This window comes from Daphnia pulicaria, chromosome 9 (assembly GCF_021234035.1).
Source record: "Daphnia pulicaria isolate SC F1-1A chromosome 9, SC_F0-13Bv2, whole genome shotgun sequence".
Classification (NCBI taxonomy): domain Eukaryota; kingdom Metazoa; phylum Arthropoda; class Branchiopoda; order Diplostraca; family Daphniidae; genus Daphnia; species Daphnia pulicaria.
The window spans coordinates 1,029,882-1,055,050 of NC_060921.1; the positions used below are offsets into that span (position 1 = coordinate 1,029,882).

General features: G+C 46.2%; 1 protein-coding gene across 1 annotated transcript; it reads right to left on the reverse strand.

Annotated features, from left to right (window-relative positions):
* Positions 1 to 3,348: 3,348 nt before the first annotated feature.
* Positions 3,349 to 12,690, reverse strand: LOC124313748 (mucin-5AC-like). The gene is made up of 5 exons (XM_046778559.1): positions 12,491 to 12,690; positions 11,857 to 12,419; positions 10,096 to 10,375; positions 4,250 to 4,706; positions 3,349 to 4,194 (listed from the first exon to the last, which is right to left on the reverse strand). The coding sequence occupies exons 1-5, from the start codon at positions 12,688 to 12,690 to the stop codon at positions 3,349 to 3,351; spliced, it is 2,346 nt and encodes a 781-aa protein (XP_046634515.1).
* Positions 12,691 to 25,169: the final 12,479 nt, after the last annotated feature.

The following is a 25,169-nucleotide window of genomic DNA, read 5'->3' on the forward strand; positions in this document are numbered from 1 at the left end:
GCACACATGCATCCGCAAGACATAATGTTGACCGGAGCTTATAGTGAGGAACACTTCCAGGATTCCAAATCCTAAACACATGTAAAATTCAATGGCATTTGTTATAAGAATTGAATGGCAATTGATATAAGAAAAAAAACAAAGGTTCAAAAGAGCTCGAAACTTGCACCTCATCTACTCACCAAGTCACGATCATCCCGTCCTCACCGAAAAGCAGCCAATACACCACAAACAGCTAAAGCCCCAAACTTCAAAACTGGTGGTGACAATCGACGTCAGTCCATTGAATTTAAAATAACAAAAACAAACAACAATAAGTAACAAACAATTGTGTCGCAATTTAATTTTGGTTATTAATTTCGCCTAAAGCAACGACTTCTCAGTCACAGGTGAATGGCACAGTTTTTATCTCATTATGGGTATAGCCAAATGAAAAAATTAAATTTGGGCACTTTCACATGACACTTCTAAGCCATTCTAGTTCATGACTTACTTGAAGTAAAAAACAACGGTACAATTGTGCGCAATTGTGCATAAGATCGAAGATTTGAACTGAATAAAAAGGATCGATTCGTTGACGATGTTTCTTTTGCCCTTGCTTAGTTTGTAAGGGGATTTGCGTTTTATCTGTAACTCGCGTTTGGAAAACCAGAGGCAAAAAAAGGACATGAGGGTAACTAAAGCACAAGTAAAAGATGGGGAAAATTCAAGAAGCCAGTGACAGCGTCTTTCGTTATCTCGACCAATGAGTCAACGCCTAGTGACGATAAACTCACAAGATTCTGGGGAGGAAAAAAGAAAAACCTTCACCTTTAAAGAAAACTTGTAGAACAAAATTTGATGGGGAATTTTTTCCCCTTTTTGTATAAATAAGGATATCAGACTTCACTGACAGCTTGTACACGCCAACTTTTCTCTCGTCGTCGTCTCTTTAACAAGAATTGAGCAAACTAAAACTCTCCGTGACAGACACCAAAAAAATAAAAAAATACCCGATCGATAACTTCATCGTTCCCTTTTTGTCCTTATATATTCCTTCGGGGGGGGGTGAAATAAAAAAAGAAACTCAAATAAAAATTTGTCACGCACCAAAGATACTGCGAAAACTTTTCGTTTTTCCCCCACTTTTTTATTCTGTGTGTAATATTGACTCTGTGGAAGATGAGTCAAAAAATAAGACTAGAGATACGTATGTATAAAACGCATCCATCCATCCATCTATTCCATCCGACAGAGGAGGATTTTGCAACAGAAAGAGAGAGAGAGAGTGTCTGTGCTTCCCTCCGGCTCATCCGACCAAATATAACACACACACACACAAGAGGCACACTCCAACAAACATATTCACGCCGTGCATGCATATATAACTGAGTATCTAGATGGGTTGGCTGGGATTTCCGGGTAGCCAACATCCGCAGCGGATGGATCGCATCGTTACAATAAAAATATAAAATCTAGAATAATTTTTTTCCACGGAATAAAAAAAAAAAAATAAAAAAAAAATCCCACCATCCAAAAAGTAAAAAGAATACTTTTGTTCCCGAAGGATCGAATGGTACAGATTTACTAAAAAGGAGACTGGCGCGAGCGCACACAGACAGACACACAATAACGGGCTGCGGATCATCATTCTCATGTATGGCTACATAATAGAGTGGATAATGTTTGTTGGCAAGGATCTCTGCGGTCGATCCCATTTTTTACTTCTCATTTTTTCCTTTCGCTTATTCGACTCGCAATCGGCGGCGGGCCACGGGGGGGGATTACGCCAACATTACGCACTGATGATGCTATTGGCTCCTGCGACAGACAAACCTCTCTCAAGAGTCCGCCGACAACTTGTTCCTCGAATCGAAAAAAAAAAAACCCAAAAAATTTGAAGAAAGAAAAAAGGACAACTGGTATCACATGACGTAACATGACAAGACCTTTTCTGTATCAGAAAAAGGGACGACGTCTGTAAGGAGCTTAAAATAATGGACGATGCGAGTCGTCGGAGTCGTCGTCGTTGAATTGAGCGGGAATTTTCGAGTGGGTCGGGAGACAAGCGACACATGAAAGGGAAAACGGGTCAAAAGCGAGAAAAAACCAATTCCGGCAAATCAAAAAATGGCAGACGGACGAGGGAAACTGTCAAGTGCGTCTGTTATTGTCATTGATCTGCCCAAGAAAACAAAAGACAAGTTGAACTATACAGCGTGTGCGGAATCTCGCAGCTTCTATTCAATGAATCTTTGATTGCCGCGATGCAACTGGAAAAAAGGGGAAAAAAAATCAAAGAAAAAGAAACATTCCGCCCGACACCTGGGCCGGAAGAGTACGCGGCTGCCGACGGAGGAATTATCATTTCAGAGAAAGCCCTGGGGGTGGATGGGCGGCCAAAGAAGGAGCAAGGAGGGAGGCGTGTGCTGTTGTTTGATTATACCTTGCAGAGGAAGAGGGCCGCGTTGCATTCGGCGGGCGGTGTGATCCGCCAGTGGTGGTGCTGGTAGATGCGAGGCTGCCGATCGGCCCGCATCCGCTGGTCCAGCCGCAGCAGCGCCCGCTCCAGACCCACGTTGCTGTTGTTGTTATTGTTGTTGGGCGGCGGCGGCTGCTGCTCCGCTCCGGCGAGCCCCAACATTCAATGTAGCCGCAATCCAGGCCGTCCTTGTCCGAGTCGGCGCTGGCCGTCGCCTTGTCCGACCTCGTCAAGTGGCTCAACGTCTTGACGATGTACTGCTCAATCTGCAGCCGCTGCGACAGCGAGGCCAAATAACTTTGGTGTCCGCCTCCGCCGTTCGCATCCGCCGATCGATCATTGGCCGCCACGCTGCTGGCCCTCGACGACGACCGCGGCGTTCGCAGCGAATCGTAATGACGTGCATCTCCTCTCGACGACGGGGTCATCGTCATGTGGTGGTTGTTGGCGGACGAGCCGACGCCGGACGCCGCCGCCGCCGCCGCCGCCGTCGGAGAGCCGGAAGAGCCTTGCCTCCTCCGCCTGAGATAAGCTTCTTCCGAATCGCTCAGAGAATCACCCATAGCCGGGCGACGGTGTTGTTGTTGTTGTTGTTGTTGTTGACGTTTGACTGGCGTGGCAGACGGCGGAGGCAGCGGTGTCTGGCCGGAAGTCTGGCCGGTAGCTCCAGCCGTCACGATCTGATGATTGCCACCGGCGGTGGTGGCAGTCCTCTGCTGCTGCTGCTGTTGTTGCTGTTTTATTAACGAGTTGTTGTATTGATTGGTCCCGCTCAGCACTTGAGTTATGAGGGCAAGGATCTCAGCCCAGTGACGCCCCACCGGAGCACCGGCTCCTCCTCCCATCGCCGACGTCTGCTGGGACGATCCCGTCGGCTGCTGACAATTTCACGGAAGACTTCGCGTTTTTAGCGCGTGATTGGACGAGGACGACGTCGACGTCGGCGGAGGAAGAAGAGGTTGTTCGACGCCGGCGACAGCGACGGGCGGCGGAGGCTGCCGCTGAGTTTGGTGATTGGACTGGATCAAGTAATTGTCATAATTGACTTGAACCGAATGGGAGCGGTGGGTCGTGATGCTACTCCGGTCGGATCGAACGCCCGGATCGACCCCCAGGGCCCCCGGGTCGTCGTGGTTGTGAGACGTCGGTCTTTTGGCCAGCGTAATCGTCGTCGTCGTGGCGGCGGCCGAGTTGTTGTTGTTGTTGCTGCCGTTGCTGGACGTGGTTGATTGACGGAATGAACGGGCTGTTAAATAACCGGGCGGAAGTGCCGACTGCGAAGACGGAGGAGGCAATGGAGTTGACGTCGTCGAACTGCCGACGGAGGCTGTTGTCGGCATTTTGGTTGTTGTCGCTGTTGTTGTCGCTGTTGTTGTCGCTGTTGTTGTCGCTGTTGTTGCCGAGTCGGCGTTTAAGGCACTTGAAACTGGAGGAGACGGACGAAGGAGAAGAGGCGGATCGCTGCTGACGATGCCGACGTTGCCGCCAACGGGACCGCCGCCCAATCCGCCACGGGCTTGTCCGCTAACAAATTGTAACAGCTGATAGAATTCCGACAGCGTCACTTCCTGTTGGTGGCCCGTCGTCCGCACGGTCGCCGGAGCGGCGGCGGCGGTTTCGCCCGGCTGAATGTGGCGACGAGGCGAGGCCGTCGTCGAAGGCATCGATCGCACCGGTCGGCAGGCAGACGACGATGCATTGGCTGGATGGTGAGATGAATGCGGTGGCTGGCCCTGGCCCGGCATGAACCTGGCTCGACTGATCGACCGCCAATTTCTTCCGGCGGACATCTCGGGCGAAAGCCAACGCCAAATTGGCCGCAATCTCGAGACCGATCGTGGCCTCGGCTAAGGCGTCCTTCTCTTGGCCGGGCCGTTCCGGCTCCACGTTCGGTTTGCTGAGCTGTTGTTGTTGTTGTTGCTGTTGTTGCAGGGCTTGTTGCTGACCGAACCGGACCGATTTGACCGACGACGACGACGACGGAAGAGTCGTCCAAGTGGTGTAGTAAGATTGAGCCGGGCCGCCGGCCGTCTCTACCTCGGCGGCCGCTTGCTGGGCCATCATCAGCGCCGCCGTCACCGACGTCTCCGACGGCCTCCGTTGGTGATTTCCGTAGCGGATGAAATCCTGGTGGACGACCGACGGTTTGGCCGAGGCTGTCGGGGGCGATCCGGCCGGATTATTCCGTTCCGCGCCGCACGACTGGATGCAGGAGCTCCATCGGGAGTCAAGTGGCAGAACACACCTGTAAATTCTAAATTGTAATCAAATTCAGAGGATTGGCACGCAGCGCCCCCTTCAGCCTTTCGCACCGTTTCTCATCGGTTTGGGCGTTTGGCTCAACACAATTTCGATATTTTGACATTCAAAAAGGAATCGTATCGAATTTTTTTCGTTTGAACAATTTGCGAAAAATATTCATGATTGCGAAATGACCATAAATGATTTGACATTCAAAATATAAATGTCACAAAATCCATCGCAACAGATGCGGATGCCTCTTGCTAATCCCACCTCCCGTTACCGTGGCTATATAAGAGGCACCACGTCAAACATTAAAAATGAAACACGATTGTGAAAAAACACAACATTGAAATTAAAATGTCAACCCAAGACGAAGAGAAAGAGAAACTTTTTGCTCACCAAAGAGGTCAGAAACTAACCAAAGAGCAAGAGCTTGAGGCGATTCGATTAAGAGCCATCTTATTTCCGGCATTCACTTTTTACCTTGCCCCACCAACGTCCAACTTTTTGAAACGGATGGGCTTACTCTGGCCGAACAGCAAAAAACTTGACACCGAAGTCCTTATTAAAATCATGATCGACGGGTATAAGAACAACCCAAAGTTTTTCCCAATCTACATGACAAACATCGAAGAGATATTAGAAGAGGCTCTGTTAGGCCGCAGAGCAGTGGCACACGGTTTTCTTCCCCTAATACTACACAAGGGAAAGCATTTCTTGGCATCATGGATAGCTGTTGCCAACCTCTTAGACCAACCAGAAGAGGCTAATAAGCTAACCAACATATATAATCAACTTTACTATGGTTTACACGATATTGGCAGAGAAAATGAAGAACCATACGCACGACCAAACTTTGTCGACGCCATCGTCAGTCGACCTGGAAAAATTTCAATCACAGAATATGAATGCGGGCTGCTGGTGCAATTGTTTCTCTTCAAAGCCGACAACGAATCTTTAGCACCGGAATTAAGGAAACATCTCATAAGTCTGCGAAACGGGGATAAATACAAGAACTCTGTAATGGATACAGCATCTTACCTTTGGGAGTTGTTCAACAGATATACAAACCGGAGGTACGACTACGAGAAAAAACAAAGCGACTTAACCATTCTGCACAACGCCATAGAGGCAAGGAATTTACTTATGCACACGGAAGTAATTCCGCTACTAAATCGCCATGAATATCTTTTCCAATCCTTCATCGAAGTGTGCAAAATGTTGGGATTATCCAAACCGGCATCGAGAATAACAACAATTAAAAACGAATTGGCCAATCTTTTGTCGGGTTACTAGGCATGCATATGGAACCTAATATTGATTGTTTGTTTTGAACTGATAAATTTCGTCACGAATTACTTCAAATAAATTCTTTTTACTAAAATTCAGTTAATAGTTTGTGTTTTTACTTTATTTCATTTAATATCGGTACACAACTATACACCGACTTGCTAGGCCTAATACAAGTAAATTTTCCTATTGGGCCGCCATTCGGCCATTGGTAGATTGGTTGCGCGGCGCACACCACTAGAGACTAGAGTCAACAAACCAAACCGAAAATGATTTCGAGTAAGAAAATGATTTTTCTTCTTTTTCCATCATTTGGAGTTTGGACAGGTAAATTAAAAATTCATTGGGGCGAAAAATAGTTTGTAGGAATTATCTAGCCCCGAGCCCCTAAAAGATGATTAATTAAAAAAAAATCAATCGACAATTTTAATGTGTTAAAAAAACAGGTCGTCGTCGTTCGTCTCAGTCACAAACCTATTAGAAAATGGTGGTAACCGGTGCGAATGAAACCATCCGAGAGTCCTAACGACAATTAAGACTCGCTAGGGTGGATAGGCCGCTGCCGCCAGGGTCGCCAGAGGCAACTCTCTCAAATATATCAAAGAGAAATTCTCTCTTCTTCGTCACACATTTCGTCTGTCAACTAATGGGAGAGGCCAAAGAACCAACAAGCTGATGAGTTTCATCGATCCTTCTTCGTCCATCCCACCGCCCCATTTCTTTTATTATTTTTTTCACCAAGATATCGGGATTCCATCATCGGGAAATCATCGAAAAGAAGCTGTGCACATTCCGAAAGTGCGGATCCACATCCGGATGAAAAAAGGAGAAGGAGGAGGGAGAAGCGGGATCGGTCGATCGATGGGAAATCTAAAGATAGCCTCTCTCGTCTGCACATCGGCATGGCAACGATCCTTGTTTTCTCTCTTTCCAATTTTTCAAGTTTTAAATTTACCGCCGTCTCTCTCTCTTTCTCTTCTGCATTCATCATTGGCCTTTTAATATGTTGAAGAGGAAGAGGAGGGGGAGGCCGGGAGTCAAATGGAAGGTGAAGAATATTCGCGAGTAAATGTGAGAATTGAGATGATCAATCAAAATGTTTCATGTCGGGTAGTGAAAGAAAGAAAGAAAGAATGAGAGAGAGAGAGAGAAACGGCTTTCTCTTTCTCCCTTTCCATCTCATCAAGTCAAAAAGAAGAAGAAGAAAATCCCGCGGGACTCTCTTTTCAGGTGTCTTAGTGAATTGTCGGGTACGGCGTTTCGGCTCCTTTCATCCGAGCAAGATGAAACGGGGGGAAAAACAAAGAGACGCGTCGTTCAAACATTTTTTCTTTTTTCAAGACGCCGACGCCTTGACTTTATGTGCTCAGTGTGATTTAATTAAGGGACCGGCGTCTGTCCTCTGTGTGTGTCCGACATTATAAGCCAGCGAAAGTTGGCAATTCTCTTTGCGTCGATTGGCCGAGAAAAGGTGAACAAGGACACAAATTCCGGCCGTAATTCAATTCCGCTCAACGTTATATCTTATGTAATAATAATAATAATGATCCGAGACAACTCGGCGATGGGAAAAAAAAAATAAATTCGATTGACCATTTCTGGCGTTTGCACACAGACAAGGCCAGCCAGCAGCCGCTCTGCTCAATTTCCCAGTGAATTCTGAGCCAGACGGGCCGGCGCATAATCAAACGTGCCCCGTAAAAAAATGGGTTCCCCCCCCCCCCCCTTACAGCCCACACACACACACACACAGAGCGTAACGACATTGGCACTTGGCAGCGGCGTCGGCCGTGATTGGATCGCTGCGATCACATAAGAGCTCTGCTCTACCATCTCCTTCAATATATATAAAAACCGTGAGCGTATTGTTCTCCTCAACACACACAGAATTTATATAGAATGCACAGCCGCGATGGTTTAGCGGCTAGGAGGACCTGTCTTTCGGCTGGTGAACGATTGCTACACTGATCCCTGGGCCAGCCCCCCTCCCCCCCAAAAAAAACCTTTGGAAGAAAAAAACGTGCGGGAGCAGCACATCGACAGCAATGAAAGTTGCTCCCATATAGAGAGTAGAGCAGGATCGTCTAGAAACCACCATTTTCTTGTCTATAAAGCCCCCCGACCCATGTTGTATAGGAACAAAATGCTGTGGATATATATCTATTCCGGAGGGGTTAAAGCTGATGGACTGGCCATTGATTTCCTTTCGGCGCACACACACACACACACACACACACATAAGAGTAAAAGCCCAGCAAGACCGAGAGACTTGCACCAGCTGCATCTTTGATGTCTTGTCGACGGAAACCGGGGCTCTGACTGGACTGGATGACCGCCGGCAACGACATCAACAACAAGGAAAGAAAAAAGCTGGAGATAATATTATATTACCGGGACACAACAGAGAATTCAATCTTTTCTTTTTCCCCTTCTTCCTTTTTGGACGGACTGTGCGCGGATAGAAAAATAGAAATAGTCCGTCCATTACTGTCGTCGTCAAACGCCCACGAGTCTCTTAAGTGGAAGGAGGATCGGACCCCCAACCCAAAATGATTATGAGACATTGATTCGACTCTCTCTCATCACGGGAGAGGAGGCGTGTCCGTTTGTCTTTTGATCCCGACGGCCCTCATCTTTGACATCAATCCGAAAGAGAAATAACCATAAAAACAAACGAACAGTAGCGCCAAAAAATTAAATAAGGAAAAATAAAAAAATCGGGCAAAGAAGAAGAATTGAATCCATCGCTCAAGAGAGATACACACTGAAGAGAATGGGACTGTCAAGTTACGTTTGAGTCGTCCTCACTAGCCAAAGGGACTCCAGCCAACGCCCTTTTCTTCTTCTTCTACCCAAAAAAAATTGCCCGGGCCGATGGAGCGGCTCGATCCTCCGACGGCCACCGTTTCCCGATCGCTCAGGTAACCCGATCGCAGGCTAATCATCAGCATTCTGATTATCAGCACAAACACACACACAGACAGACAGACAGACAGACAGACAGAAAAAGAACTTCCGGCAAAATCAGAAAGAGAAAAAACAAACAACCGGAAGACTTTGTGTTGTCTGTGATACTGCACAGGATCGCATTCTCCCAACTCTTGTTTTTTCATTTTGTTTTGTCTATTGTAACGTGAACGCGTGATGGATGTTGTTTTTTTTCTTCGTCTGCAGTGCAAGAAAAGAAGAAGAAGAAGAATAGATCCTTCCATCTTTTTTACACTTCTTCTTCTTCTTCTTCTTTGCCGCCATCAAAGTCTTAAGAAAAGGAGACGGAAAAGCCCAGCGGGAGAGCCGCTCGCAACCCAGCAGAGAGAGGCGAACGCGGCGGCTCCATTTCGAGTAGTAGTAGATACATACTTAGTGTGTAGCACATAGTGGGGGCGTGTCCGCATGTGAAAGATGGCGTTGGGGAGAGAGAGAGAGAGAAAGAAAGAAATGGATATAACCGAGTAGAAACTCTTCTCCGGTGCACTACGGGGAAATAGACATCAAAGGGAATCCAACCAGCCGCCCCAAGTAGAAGAAGAAGAAGCTGCTGCTGCTATTTATACACACGCACACAAGTACAAGTCGAATAAGAAAAGAGAGTTGTACTTGTGTGCGACCGTCGCCTAAGTAACGCGGACGCCGGATGAGACGGAGAAAATATTGACAGAGACGGAAAAGGAAATACTACACAAGAAACTTGTGTACATAGAGAGAGAGAGAGAGATATATCTGTATCTGTACAGGGCGGATGGGCCGAGGGGATGAAAAGGACTCGGAGAAAGAAAAAAAAAGTCGGGGGCTGCCCCGGTTTTGATACAAGGAGGCGGAGCCAGCGTCAAAGTCACGGGGAAAAAAAAGAGATGCATCGCCCCATCCAGACTATCTCGACTTTCCTTCCAACATTTCTTTGATATACTTTTTTTTCTCTGACTCAAATCGCCAACAAAGTTGTTTATATGCCAATACTCTTTTGTGTTCCGGCTTCTTCTTCTTCCGAGTCGTCGCCCGCCACTCGCGCGCTATCCATCGCCCGTCAATGCCCGTCGTCGACACACAAGGAGTAAAAAGCTGTAAGGAATATGTAGAAACTAACAGACGCAAGAACTTACCGGGAACTCATGTCACTTAGGTAGCCTCGATCGCGTTCTGAATAGATGCTGCGCTCCATCTCAGGGCCGCCGCCACCGCTTCCGCTGCCACCTACGCCGTAGTAAGAGGAGCGATTGGTTGGCTCCGATCCTTGGTGCTGGATGTGGTGGTGTTGCTGCTGCTGCTGCTGGTGGCCAGCGTTGGTGGGAGCCGTTTCGCTGCGGCAGAGACGCGATGAGCGATCGACACTGCGCGACGACGACGAGCCCACGCCAGACGGACCAGATGGACCTCCACCTGCTGTTTGGATTTGGATTGGCGGAATAAAAAATGGTGAAATTTTTAAAGGATTCGAGTTGAGAAGAAAATGTAAGTCGGTGGCGGAAGATCGAAAAAGCGCCAAGGAGAACCGAGTCGAAACAGAAGGAGAGAAAAGTGAAACGATATGCACCGAGTCGACGATAGATGGAAGAGAGATAGCGAATAGTAGAGAAATGTATAGGAACCATAGGCAATCAATAGAGCGAAGACGTAAAAAAAAAAAAGAAAAAGTAGTAAGTGGAAAGTAAACAAATAAATGAAGAAAAAAGGCAGAAAAATAATTCAACTTTTTGTCTTTTCTGTTTGTTTGTTTCTGGCGTTGTTTGACCTCTACGATTAAGGACTTGGCGTACTTCTAATATTGTTGCACTAGTCAAACATTTTCAAATGCAATAATGGAGGAGGATATCGGGATAAAAAAAATACACAAGAGCCGGGCAACGAGCCAGTCAGCAGATCCAGACAGAAAACAATAAAACAAAAGACCCAGCCAGAAACTTTGTTTTCTCTAAAAAATGTTCAGATTTACACCACCACTAAAGTCGTCCGTATTAGTTTTTGTTGGTTAAATTCCAGCGCAATTCCGTCGTCGCCCACGTTTGTTTGTTTGTTTTGCCAGTTAAGGAGCCAACAGCATCAACCAGACCTACTGCACGCAACTACATGATAGTGGACGAGTTCACACACCAACAACAACACACAAGACACACCACAAATTATTCACAGCTGTCCCGAAAATGTCAACCCTCGAAAGTTTTGAAAACTAAAGCGTTGGTAAAGCGGAAGAGGCGGGCAGACGGACAAAACAAATGCACAGCAAGGCAGCAGCAGTTCAAGCGAAAATTTTAAAAACATTTTTTTTCTCTTTTTGTTTTGACAGCGAATTTTTTGCGTCAATTTCTAAAAATTTGTTAATTTTTTTTTTTTTTTTTTTGGGTTATTGGCGGATGTTTGCGGATGTATTTGCATATCTACCTATTAACCCTCGCCCTCCGCGGTACTTTTGTTGGATGCGCTCCACTTCGGAGAGGATCCGCCGTTGCGGCTGGGCAACCGCCGAGCCGGAGGAAGACGAATAGCCGTTGCCCTCGAAGGAGGATGCGCGGATTATCGATTCTACATATGATGGATGGATGGATCACATGGATGGACAACAACATCATCCCCCCCGCGATGGAGAAGGAGTAGTATATGTGTGTGTGTGAGTAGTAGGTAGCAGTTATGCACACACACACACACAGCGATCGCACATGGAACAACCCCCGCACATATCGACACATCAATCATCAATGTGATGGCGGAATATACTAAGAAGACGAAGCGGAAGAAGAAGAAGGAAACAAAAATAATAACTGTGAGAAATCCAGCAGCTGCTGCTGCCGGATTGAAGGAGAAAAAAAAACGGAAGGAAGAAGAAAACAACAATAAGGACGGAATCAAAATGGGGCAAAAGATTTTACCTAAATCCTCCATGCTCTGCGAGAGGAGAGCTTCGAACGTGTGCAAGCTGCAGCTCTCGGCGTCCATGCCTTTGGCCAGCGTGTTGCGCAGATGCATCTCGTACTCGAGCAGGAGCCTCGACGTGGGCGACGTGGCCACCGATCCCTGCTGATTCGGATTAGCTGATCCTCCTCCACCTCCACCGGATCTGGCCCCGCCGGCCATTGGTGGAGGCGGCGGAAGCGGATTGTTGCCCTCCATGTCCGAGTTGCCGTTGCTGGAGCTGGGCGTCGTGGCGTAGCACAGGTGGTGGTCGAACAGGATGTTGTCGGACGACGGCGAGCCAGCGTCGCCGCGCCCGTCAAAGTCCAGGTAAAGACTCCGCTCCAGGTTCTGGCGGAGCGAATCCGACGCGAAACTCTGCGATCGTTGTTGCTGCTGCGGATGCTGCGGAGGAGCGACGCCAGATGACACCCGACTTCCGTACGACATTGTCCGCGACATGGCCGTCTTCTGACCTCCGCCGCCGCCGCCGCCGCCGCCGCTGGATCTGCCCAGCGGAGCGTAAAATCTCGGAGTTCGGCTGGCAAAAACAAAAGAAAAAGTCAAATCAAGGAATTCCGGCAAGGGAGAAATTTTTTCAATTGAATTCACCTGCTGATTTCCGGCTCTGATTGGAATCCGTCGCTGATTGTTCGATGGCTGGATGGTTCGCGTCGGCTCATTTCGGGCGAAGTCAACGGCGACGCTTTGGGACTCAGCCCGGCCGCTGATCCTCCGCCCATCTTGCCGGCGATTTGTTGCTGAACAGGTTGGAGCATCCCCTTGAGGACGTCGCTGCCCAGTCCGGGCATTCCCCCCCGGATTGGCAGCCATGCCCATGCCCATCAGATGTTGCTCATTGGCCACCACGTTCTCCGTACTGCGACTGCGGTGTCTCCGGGCCGCCCTGAGGAGCTGGTCGTGATCGTCTTGAAAGAATCCGTTGGAGGCAGCAGCAGCTTGTCGTCGGCCTGTTGTCGTCGTGTTGTAGCCGCCGAAAATCAAGTCGTCGTCTCTTTGAGTCCTACACAGTGGAAGAAGGAGTAGTAGTCGTCGTTGTGCTGCTGCTCCTGCTGCTCCTCCTCCTTTGCTCATGGCTGGTCATTGGTCATCCGTCCGGACTCCGGGGGTTCTCCTCTTCTCCTCTCCTCTCCTCTCTCGTATACACGTCACGTGACCCAAACTCGGCGTTATTTCGTCCGTCTCTTTTCTTTCGCACTGACAACACCGGAGCCGCGCACCAGACGACACACACACACACAGATCGGAAGCTGGAAGGAAAAAAAAAAATCCTGTTTCAAGGATCCTTTCGAATGGGAAGGAAAAAAACCAAATTTTTTCTTGGTGGGGAGAACCAGGCGGGAACAGCTGCCGCAGCCGATTGGGTCGTCGTTTTGACACGAAGAGACACTAAACGTTTTCACGGCAGCAACACAGGCTGTTGGTTAGTTGTTGTTGTTGTTGTTCTTCGACTTTTTGTTGTTTGGTTTTCGGCCCTTATGGTAATTGGATGTTGGCAATTTCCAGTGCGACTAGGAGCAGCACAGGAGAAGAGAGGAGCCGAGACGACGCCCACACGGGAAACCTCCTGACGATTGTTGTTGGTGTCGGCTGTGCGGACGGGCAACGACGACGACGACGGTGGTGGATGGTTGTTGCTGCTGCTGTTGCCAGTGCTGTAGGAGCAGGCTCCTGATTTCGCTTTTGGCGGCCTCCTCTCCTCAGCTCTTCTTCTTCTTCTCGGGCTGGGCTCTCCATGCAGACGGCCGTTCTAATATGCACAAGGGGGGACCGGGAAAGGATCCCACCGTCCGTGTCGGTTTCTGGCCGGAACGATGAACCAACGAACCCAATTCCGCACAAACTCACACACACACAAGTCAGTCACTCCTTTCCCATCTGTCCGTTCCTTCTCCGTGTTCTCTCTCACCCAAAAACCAGCCCGATGTCCCGGACACACACACACACACTGATGGTGAAAAGCTCCCGACGAGAGAGATCCAGGCAGCCTCTCTCTCTCCCTTCTCCGATCCTTCCTTTTTTCTCTTCTCTTTATGGGATCCAAACCTGCACGGAATAAAATCAAATAATTCCAATTAAATGAGAGATACACACACACTGTCAATAGTTTGGCAATGTACACATTTGGGGTGAAATTTGAATCGAATATAAGCGAATCAATTGAAAGTGTGGCGGGGGATCAATGCTGAAATGGGCAAAGGTCAATCGATTACGCAATTGCGTCAAATATTTCCCCCATCGAAACCAATTTTGGATGATTTTCGAATTGAATTTCATTACAATTTGGGCAAAGAAATTTCAGTGGTTTGATTCTAAAAAAAAATATTCAAATACAACTAATTGGCTGTGATGTTAAAAATTGCTGGACTCCGATGTCCATCCAAACTCCCCCGGAACAGACAACAGCGTCAATTTGATTTGACGATTTCAAACACTTGTAATCTTTTAGGAGGTTGGCGGAGAGGGGGGTAAGAAGGAGGGGGATAAGATTATTGATTCGCCATGAACAATTTACACAGACTAAGATCTACAACACACACACACACAGCACACACCACTCTTTTTCTTCTTCTGTTGTTGTTGTTGTCGTTTCTTCCTTCACTTTTTCTTCTTCCCGATTATTTTCGGGGTAGAAATTGACAAATAATTTTCCAATTTTTTCACCAGTCGGTGCGTGTGTTCGATCGTTTTGTTTTTTGCGGGTGAAATTTCGCACAGAGAGAGGGGGAAAAGATGCACGACACTTTTAGGTGGGGGGCACTGTGTGATGATGGCAGATCCAGTGGCTGTGGCTCTTTGGCCCTTTGCTGATTTTCTCCTCTGGCACACAAGAGAAGAAGAAGAAGAAGAAGAAGAAGAAGAAGAAGAAGAAGAAGAAGAAGAAGAAGAAGAAGAAGAAGAAGAAGAAGAAGAAGAAGAAGAAGAAGAAGAAGAAGAAGGAGGCAGCTGAAAAGAGGTACCGACGAGAGCGCAGGAGCGAGAAACGCCGACGAGCACCGTTTGAGTGCGTGTGCCACAGCAGCAGCAGCTCTCTACGCTGGCGAGAGATGCTGGGGCCAGGCCATGTTGTTGTTATAAATGGCGGAGCTCGGCGGAGAGAGATATTTCTCTAGCTGGTCCCCCCTGAAGCCCAGCAGCGCTCCTGCAAACCGACCCAGCCGGAGAAGGAAGGAAGGTGGGAGGGGCGTCGGAGCAATAAGGCGGGATTCGCCAGCAGAAAAACAACACCCCACACACAGTCAGTCAGTTAGACTTTTCTTTTTATAAATATCCACCAGCAGCAACCACCACCACCACCACCCATCGAAATGGGCCATGTGGCGTTGGGCGACAGGACAGGATCGCGACCGGAGCAAAACCCTGTACAACTTCTTCTTCTGCTGGATGTTCTTTTTTTCTTTCTTTCCCAGCCGCTTCAATAGCCGATGTATCTCTTTCCCCACCCTATTCTTCTTTCTTCCCACCCACCCATCCATCCATCCATCCAGCCAGCCACCTTAACCTAACCCTAGCCAATCCCTTTGACGTTGTTCTTCTTTTTCATAATAGATCGGAAGGCGAGAAAGAGAGAAAGAGAGGATATTGTTCATTCCGCAGACAGAGTCGGGTCGTCAACGGCTATTGCATTAATTCCACCCCTCGTTAAATCTAAGAAGAAGAAGAAGAAAAAACTTGATTAACGTGTAGACAACACCAAAAGATCCCCACCACGATTTCTTCGGCGACGAATGTGTCACGAGTTTCCCTTTTTGTCTTTTATTAAGATGGAGCCTGCTGAAAAAGTAATAGAGAGAAGTTTGCCCAGTCCCTATTCTTTCACGAAGACGTGATTCATATTTGTGATATTTGTTCGAAACAAATAAGACAAAACGAGTTTTAAAAAGGAAGACAACAAATTCTTCCCGATGGGGATCGAATGGATGACCAAAAAAATAAAATAACCGAACGGAGAGAAAGCTGCTCTTCTATATACCCATATACAATATTTTCTTTCGTTTGAATTTAAAAAAAAAAAAAATCCCGTTAAAATAGTCCCACGACTGAATCACGTTTCGTGCAACGGCACGGAGGTCTGTGGTCCCAATAATAATTCCGCCAGTGATTTCCTTTTGATTTTTGGAGAAGAAAAAAAAAGTTGTTTTCTCTTCTTCTCCTTGTTGTTGTTGTTGGAGAACAAAAGGGAGGGACCAGCGTGAGCAACTCAACGAACCAAATTGGGAAAGAGACTGACGTGTGTCGTCCCTTGTCTCGTGTGTATCGATGAGCATCGCCTTTTGTGGGAGAGGCCAAAAGATTTCTGCGAGGTTGAATGAGGAGGAAGCGGACGAGAGAGAGAGAGCCAACAACAACAACAACAAGGAAGAAGAAAAAACGAACGCTTCCAGCCGTCCCGAAATTGGCTAGCCGGCAAGAAGAAATCAAAAGGAGAACCACACAACCCCCAGCCCGCCCGCCCACCGTTTCTCAATAAATGTCGTCATTTTCCATCCAGCCGGAAAGTAATAATGCCCGAAACTATAGAGAGAAAGAGAGATAAAAACGGGTATTTTTCCACAGATTGGCCGGCTACTGCCAGTGCCAACCCCCCCTGGTATACAAGGAAAAAGACTCTCGCCAACCCCCAAATAAGAAAAAGACAATTTGATAGCCGTTGAAGGAAAACGAGAAAATTGCGGTTAATCAAATGGTCGTCTTTGTAACAAAAAATAAATAAAAAAATAAAAGTATAAACCCGAAAACAGGAAAAGAAGAAGACGATCAGTAAAGCTGACGTTAGATCTCTCTAAAGGGGTTCCTGGCCGCCTGTGTGTGTGTGTGTGCTGTCGTCCTGGGCTGGGTATTATAAACGTCGTCTGACGCGTTCATCAGAGTGTGGAGCCCGCCGAGAAAGAAGCCTAGAGAAGTCAATATTTGGCCGTTAATGCATAGCACAGCAGAGCTGCTGCTCCTCCTACCAAAGAGTTGGGCGAAAAAAAGGGGGAAGGGGTGTAAAAGGAGAAATCACGCGCCCCCTTTTCTTCCGCTTGCCTATCTACTACTTAAAAACAACATCCCCGAAAAAATGTTGGCTCGAAAAATGTGGTTGTTTCTCCTTTCAAATTGATGATATGGACAGACTGGACTGTCCGTCAATGTCTGTTGACTAGACACAAGAAAACAAAACAACTTACGTCTTGTGATGTGTGTGTAGTTTCCATCTGTCTTTTTTGGACGTCGCAGAGGAAATGCACTAGCTGCTGTTGTTTGTTTGCGCACCTCCTAAATAACCCCCTCCGGAGAAGAGAAAAAGAAAAGAAAAATAAAAGAAATAAATAAATAAAAAAATATAAAAAAAGGCAACGCTCGCACACACACGGGCTGGACACAAATCTACCATCCATCTACTTCTACGGGGGGGTATACATACTACTACTACTTGTGTAGTAGGTCCGCTCTGTTGAGCACATGTCTATTACTTTTCCCTCCTTGACTATTTGATATCATTCTTCTTCTTTATCTTTATCTTTTTCTCTCTCTCTCTCTCCATCTCAAGTCAAACAAATAAAGTTACACCAGACAAAGAGAGAGACAGAGACTAGGACAAATCACAAACGAAATAAAAATTAAAAAAAAGAAAGAAGCAAAATGTTCTGCTTTTTGTGTTTTTCTTACCCCCGTTACGTAACGATAAAACGAGTTGAGAAAAGAGAGAGAATCGCGATTGTTGTATCCGGGTCGATAATTTCGTGCAGAGAGCGTGAGTGGTGTTGGGGAGGAGGGGGGATGCACGGTAGAGTACTACTACTACTACTACTATGCAGCTGGAAAATTTTCATAACGAGCAGACGTTATGTAGTCCGGATGGAGTCAAAAGGAAATCTCGCAGCAAATATATGAAGTTCTTCTTCTTCTTCTTACGGTTCGTCGTCGTGATGGTGTGTGCGAGGTATATAAGAAGAGCTGGGTTCCGACCGGTCACGAATTCCCACTCCTTTTCGTACGCCGAGCCGAGACGTGATTTTTCGGTACGCGAGTGAAGCTAGAGTTGGAAAAACCAGAGAGAGAGAAAAATGAAAATAAAAATGTACAAAGATCTGGAGAGGGTCTTCTCGTAGAGGGTCGAGCAGCTGTTTACCTGCACGCATGTTGAAGTAAAGAGGCGCACGAACTCGTTTCGGCTTTCAAGTCTGTCCGTCTGTCTGTCTACACAGACAAAAATAATGATTATGAAACTCTAACGTGACTAATGAAGACCGAAAGTCTTGACTCTCCACTCCGTCGTTGTGAATGCGGTTAAACAACATTATAAATTTATGAAAGGTGTTTTGGGGGGTTTTGTTTTTTTACCGGCATGGGGGGACCGCATGGCCGTGGGGCTTCACCAACATCGACGAGGTGTGGCCACACTAAATCGAAGGGTCACGAAATCACGACGACCAATGATGGGAATCAACACAAAAAGCCAATGGCCATGGTGGTTACAGCCAGTGTGGCTGTTTCGTCTGGGAAATTAATGGGCAATTGGTGCATGTGGGGGTTTATGATGTGCCGTGTGTGTGGCAATCAGCTGTTGGCATCTCTCCTTTCATGGACTAGTGGAAAACACTCGAAGATGAGACTCTACCCAAGTTGAGTTCAGCATGCGAAAGAATCAAGGACTGGGGGATTTGGACACACCTGAGGAAGGCCACATAGGGTTTGGTAAAAATCAAACAAAAACATGGAAAGGGAAGAAATGTTGTTGTTTTTGGACAGGTATACAAGTCCAAGAGAGAAAAGTCATAGGGCGTCGTCTCTGGAACAACGCCCGTCACGGCCACTCTCTGAATTTATTAAGAGCCTCGGCATCTTTTTTTTTTTTCACCGAAAAAAGAAAAGTTTTGTTCCGTTAAAGGGTCGACGACGAAGCCAAAGAAATCACATCATCATCACTTTATTCACGTGTGTGTGTGTGTCGCGTCAGTCCAGCCATTTCGGGGTGGTTCTCGACCACGACAAAGCCAAGAAATGAGTTTGCATGACGACACACATGGAGCCGTGTCGCAGGTTTTTTCTAGCAGATCCTTTTGGCCTTTTTGGCTCTGAAAGTTGTGGATTATAGGCAAAGCACGATGACTCGATTTGGGGGGAAAACCGAAAACCCCTCCATGCATAAATAAACAAAGCAGACGGAGCAATCGAGTTGCAACTGTCAACGCCAGTTGGCGCTGCTCGACAGAGTTTTACTTTCTTTTTTCACCGCTAGATGCGGAAGTGTGCGGAAATCTTTGAAATCGCTGCTGCCATGGTTACAGCCTAGGTGTCAGCCGAGACACACAATCGGGATTTAAACAAAAATGACAGTTGCGCACCTCCTTCACGGTTAATTATGATTTGTTTATTATAATTTTCTCCCGATATTTGGCCAAACCGACAAAGAAGCTTCAAACATCTGGCTGCTAGATGGCACTCACCATCAGCTCTCGACTTGGAAAGAGAAATTGATGCGTTATATAACGACCCGTGTCAGCTTGCCTTGCGCAAAGATTATCCATTGGGATATGCCCGAAAAATATCAACGTTCGAGACTACGTCGACGTTGACTGCACACTATTAAAGATCGATGAAAAATCGCTGGTGCCGGTGTGAAAGGGGGACAGGACAATCGTTTTCAATTCAATCACTCCTTTTTTTCACCTCACCCCCTTTTGAATTAGGGTTATTATAGCACGACGCGCCGTCGTGATAAAATCACCTTAAACAAATTTGTTAGGCGCTGCAGTTTACTGAATGCGAGGTTTTCTTTTCTTTTTTGACTGCCTCTGTGAATAGTTTATATGAAAGCAAAAAAACTCAATTTCGCCATAGAAGGGTGGGAAGACTGCCGCAAATAAGGCAATTTGCATGAAAATTCGTCAATTGACATTCAATTTGGCAATTTGAATGCGGACTACAAGTATATTAACTCTTCGGTTGTTGCTAGAAAATCATATTTTCCCGGCTAGGAAACGAGTGTAACTACATTTTATAGTCGTGTAATCAAATAAGTTGGGCTCCGTTCGCGGCTCCCTTTTGTATACAAACGGCCTGCAATAAAGCGAGTAGTCGATAAGCAAAAGCAACGGCAGCATTTCAAACATTCTTTATCTCCGGCTCGATAAATTCCACAAATCAAAATGAGCTGCTAATAATGTCGCTTCAGCTGCGTATATTTTATTATATAATAACAGAAATTCATTGCGGGCCATCGAACAACAGCGACATTGTTTCGACAACAGATTGATACGCATGAAATATAACGATTGAAATATGCGCAGAATAATATATAGAAGCTATAGCTGTATAACTGTTGATTGCCAAATGGGCAGCAGTTATCCAAAACTGTTTACTATACAACACATCTAACAAGTTATAATACAGCAGAAGCAGCTACGTCATTCTTTTGTTTGAAAAGATTTTTCCTTTCGAGCCGCTGTCAATTATGAATGAATCCTTCTTAGATTCAAGTGAAGAATCTAATGAAATTTAGACTGTGTGTGCGCACTCTGGCGCTTCCGCCGTCGCCCCCTCAGCTGTTATATACAATTCCGACGATATCAATTATTAATGGGGTAAACTTTCCTTACTTTTTCGTATACGAATGTTTAAACTTGATGTTTTTTCGCTCCTAAGGGCTTCTGCTGCAAAGTTGGGTCGCTGCGTAGGAGTCCAAGCTTGTTCATATATTTTTAATAAACAGCTTAAAAATATTTGATTCGACTCGCAACGTATATAGGAGATGAGATTTCAGGCTGCACATTCCGTAGTGTTTTAGTAAGGTTGGATGAGCAAACGTCTTCTCGTCTATTCACTTTCGAGCGCGGGCTAATTTGTCAAGCGTCCAACTTCTTCTTTTGAGTATATCTTGACTTCTTGAGTAGCAAAGTTTGATTCATTACTCGGGTCCCGACGACATGGCAAACGACCAACAAAATCCCGTCATTGAAATATGACATAGTCCTGAAACGCGGCCCACGCGGAGGCCAGCAACCCTATGCTGCTGCTCCTGTTGTAGGTAGTAATAAGAGAGAAACATTCACCAGAAAATGAGATATCCGACATTTATAATATCAAAACTGGGTTTTCTCTTTCTGCTCTGCTGTGTATGGGTATTATTATTACCAAGCCAAGCAAAAAAAGAACATCAACTTTATACTTGGGGGGATTTTTCCCATGCATAGGCTATTCATCGACCATATTATCCAGGGCCGAACCTGCTGTGTGTGGGTATTATACCCACAACAATACGGGACTGTGCATGACTGGAAACGTTAGAATTTTTTGGCGGGATTGGAAAATGGATTGGACGCTTAATTCTCAAACGGATCGGTCGCAGTCAAAAAGTGAACACATTTTCCTAAAAAAAGAAAATAAGAAAAAACAGACACACAACTTGTTTGCCTTCCTTCTGCAACGCATAACTACCTGCTACGCCGTAGAGAGAGAGAGATGATGGATGGCTGTTGGCATCCATTTTCTCTGTCACCTGTTTTTCTCTAAACAAAATTGTGTTTCGACCAACCAAAAATTTATAAACGTGTATAGACTTTTTGGCAATGATGTCCGTTTGTGTCTAGTAATAATGGACGAATCGCCGAGAGCACGTCAGCACGCCTGGATACCGACGCCTCCGACGACCTCTCATCCAGCACAGCTCCTCAGCAGCACAGATGGCTGAATAACTTTTGTGCGCGACTCCGGCCCGGCGCTACAAAAATGGTCGCAAAGATTTCCGTGTGCCAACAAAAAAGAAAAAAAATGATTTGAAAGTTGAAAAATTCAAAATAGCCCGAATCTACACATACGTGTACACATAAAAAAGAAAAAACAAAAAAAAGGCATTTAGTTAAAACTTAAAAGCGCGATGGCGTCAACCGTCGTATAATGATAACAAAAATGTTACCCCCAAACGCCCGTGCCACCGCGAGAGATGGAGAAAAGCGATTTCCTTATAGACCTTATTCCAATCAAAAGGTATGGGTCAAAAGGTATGTTCCACAGTCTGGAAGAGCAGCGGACGGAAGGAGCGCAAGACTCGATAGGAGCGGCCCAACTCTGTCGGACGGTCGTAAAACGATGAAATGGCCAATTCCATCTGAGGCCATGAAAAGCATATAGTCAGCGTCAATACTCAAATTCATTTTTTGAAAAGCCAAAAATGTTCACAAACCTGGGCGAAATCGGCGGCCAATTTCATTTTGCCGCCATCACCCAGCGGTCGCAACAAACTCGCGTGACGAACAAACAAATCCAAACACCTGGTCGCCACCGCTCGCAGTCTAAAAATAGAAACAATTGCAATTAACAGTGAAACAATTACAATTTCTTTTTTAATTGGTCTCATACTCTTTGCGGAGAAGATACGGCGAATGGTACAGGGAAAAGTAGTCGGCCGCCGACCGCGACATAAAACTTTGCAGCTCCTTCATGTACAGTGAACAGGGTGCGGATGCGGCTCCATCTTCCGGCGGATGAGGGCTAGACAAATCTTCATCGTGCGTCGTCAAAACAATGGCTTCGACGGCGTCCGTCAGTGACGTCAACAACGGCTGGATCGAATTGCGCATCAAAGTGGCGATGTGTTCGAGGGAATCGATCACGGCGGCGACGCAATCTTCAGAAAGGCCCGGCAAGGAAACGATAGCCCGTCTCAGATTTCGGTCAAACTGGTGCAGCAAATTGACAGCTCCGGCGTTCGTCTTTTGGGCGGCCGTGGGCGGACCGATTACCTGCGAAGCTTCTCCGTCGGAGATGAGGAGCTGCTCGGCTTTGACGGCCATCATCTGGATCGTTTTCGTAACATTCTTCGTCACCAGTTGACCCAGTTTGATATCCACCAACGAAACCGTCAACTCACTGCCGGAAAACAAATTATGAGGTTAAGTTATTTTTAGTTTTAATCATTTAATGGCTGACCTCTGAATAATTTTGATGAGGTTGTCACACTCATCCGTCGACGGAAGTCCTTCGTTCCCACCGGATGAGAACATGAGGTCGACGGAGTCAAAAAGCCTCGAGAGCGATCGAGACAGGTAGACGTTTTGGAATGTCACCCAGACTCCGCCGCAACGCAGTTTCAGCACTGGTAATTGAGATTTCACGTGAAATTATTCACCCAGTTAAAGTTGACAAGAAATAAAATTTTACTTGAATTGATTAGTTCCGGTAGTGTTTTGCTCCTCGTCCAGTTATTCCGAGTTACCTGCCAAACAGCATTGAGTGGAGAGCTGCGACCGCTGCGACATCAAATTTGACACGACGATGACCACATTTAATTGTAATTTTATTTTCATGTAGCCACGTCCAAAAAATGTATCGTTCCGTTTGTCTTTAATTCTTAATCTGTACTGTAGCACTATTTCGATGATATATTCACAATAAAAATACCACTTTACTAAAGCTTGAAATACATTTTCAATTATTGAAACTATGTCCCCCAAAGAAACAGTACGGTAACTTAACTTCCAAATACATGTTCAAAATGCAAATCAGCTCAATAGAATATATTGCAGTTCTGTGTAGTGGGTCATAACAAAGAAATTTAGAAAACGTAGCTTAAGACATTCAAAAACATACAGCCAATGGCGTACAATACCGCACAAATGATAACTATAAAGATAGCGAGTTTAATTAACGAAAAGAAAGGGTTTGGCTTAACTTTCTTCTTGTCTAGAGGAGCATCAAGGTAGAGGGGCGAAATAAACGTGGCCAGCCAAGGGCTGTTCTCCTCTAGAGGAAGGTGGTTTTTCTGCCAGGTGGATTGGTCGGTTGATTTTGGTCGAATTGCTTCGCAAAACAAACCGCAGCAGCTTCAACAATTCCATACTATCCGCTTTAATTGTCAATGTCTCATCAGATTCCCACGAGGGGAAAACTCGAAAGAAATCGTTTTTAACACAGAGTTCCTTAGTATTCTCTTCCGTTTTCTTGGCTTCAAAGAATTTACTGCTGTCAAATGCTGACACCAACAACATCGGACTGCCTTGTGGGCAGGTGAGAACGGGGTGATGAATTTTGAGATACCAGTCGGAATGCACTTCTGTTGAGCCATCCAGGAGAATGTGGACGTAACTGATCCTGGGCGGCTTGTCACCAACGAAATTTTGAAATAAAATTTTGATTATGTCACGGACTGCATTCAAATCAGATTTCTCCATCTTGGAAGGTTTCGGTAGTTGATGCAAATTAAACTGGCAAGCAACATGGACGGCCAAGCAGGAAGCAGATAACGACGGAATGCCGATCGAACGTTTTTGTCGACAAACTCGCGCTTTGGTTTCTTCCCACGGCTGCAGTTGATCAGGATTCCATTTAGTTTGCTCCACTTCAAATTCCTGTGGCCACGGTTCCAGTAGAGCCTTCTTCAACACTACACTGATCAAGCGAGCTTCCGTATGGAGAGCGACGTGGATCTCCTTGACAAGGATCGGATAGGGAAACGACAGGGTTAAAGGTTCAATGTCATTAGGTTGATCCGGTGTAATAGTGATGTCATGAGCAGACGCGCAAGGCTTTCTTTGATTGGCCGAAACATTCACACCTGAAAACATAAGAAGAAAGAATTAGACACAATAATGATTCATTGACAATTTTTAAATTATAACAAACTCACCCGATACAGTATCACCACAGGGAATACTTATTTTCAGCTGGTAGTCATTCACGGATTCGGTGCAACTGAAGACTATCATTTGAAGTTGGCCGGGAGGATCGAACGGAGGTTTCTCGGGTCGTCTGGATGAAAACGGATGCGGTTGACGAAATTTTGCTGATCGCATGGATCTAAGAGGTTTGAAGACGTAAGAGGCCGTTCCATCTTCGAGATTCATCAGTAATGCAAGGTGAGTATTTTCAAGGCCGTGGTCAGCAACCAGCAGGAAGGAAACGATAATTATTTCACTTCCATCAGGAACTTTCTTCGTTTCGATTTTGAAGTTGTCATTTATGTGGATTCCTGGGCCAGAGACATCCACCTTTCCTTTGCAGATGGATTCATGCAATGTGGCACACGGAACCAGAACTAAACGGAGCGTTGTTGTCTCATCGAGAGTATTGTGTAAGCAGGTTTGAATTTTGGCTGTTAGATTCAGAATCGGTTGACCTTTCTTCCAGGCTCTTGCTGTTCGTTTTGTCAGGTCAAACAAATTGCTGCTCCAACCGCCACATTTTCGTTCATCGTTCATCCAGCAATCTCCTCCTCCGACGCGATTAATCAAAGAATTCACTACGTAGTCAAATGTTAGAGGGGTGTAGCATAACATTCCACATTCAT

Coding starts and splice junctions, on each gene's coding strand:
- LOC124313748 (XM_046778559.1), bottom strand. CDS start 12,690: ATGCCCGGACTGGGCAGCGACGTCCTCAAGGGGATGCTCCAACCTGTT. Junction 12,420..12,490: donor TCAGAGCCGGAAATCAGCAG/GTGAATTCAATT, acceptor TGTTTTTGCCAG/CCGAACTCCGAGATTTTACG. Junction 10,376..11,856: donor GCAGAGCATGGAGGATTTAG/GTAAAATCTTTT, acceptor AAATCCAAACAG/CAGGTGGAGGTCCATCTGGT.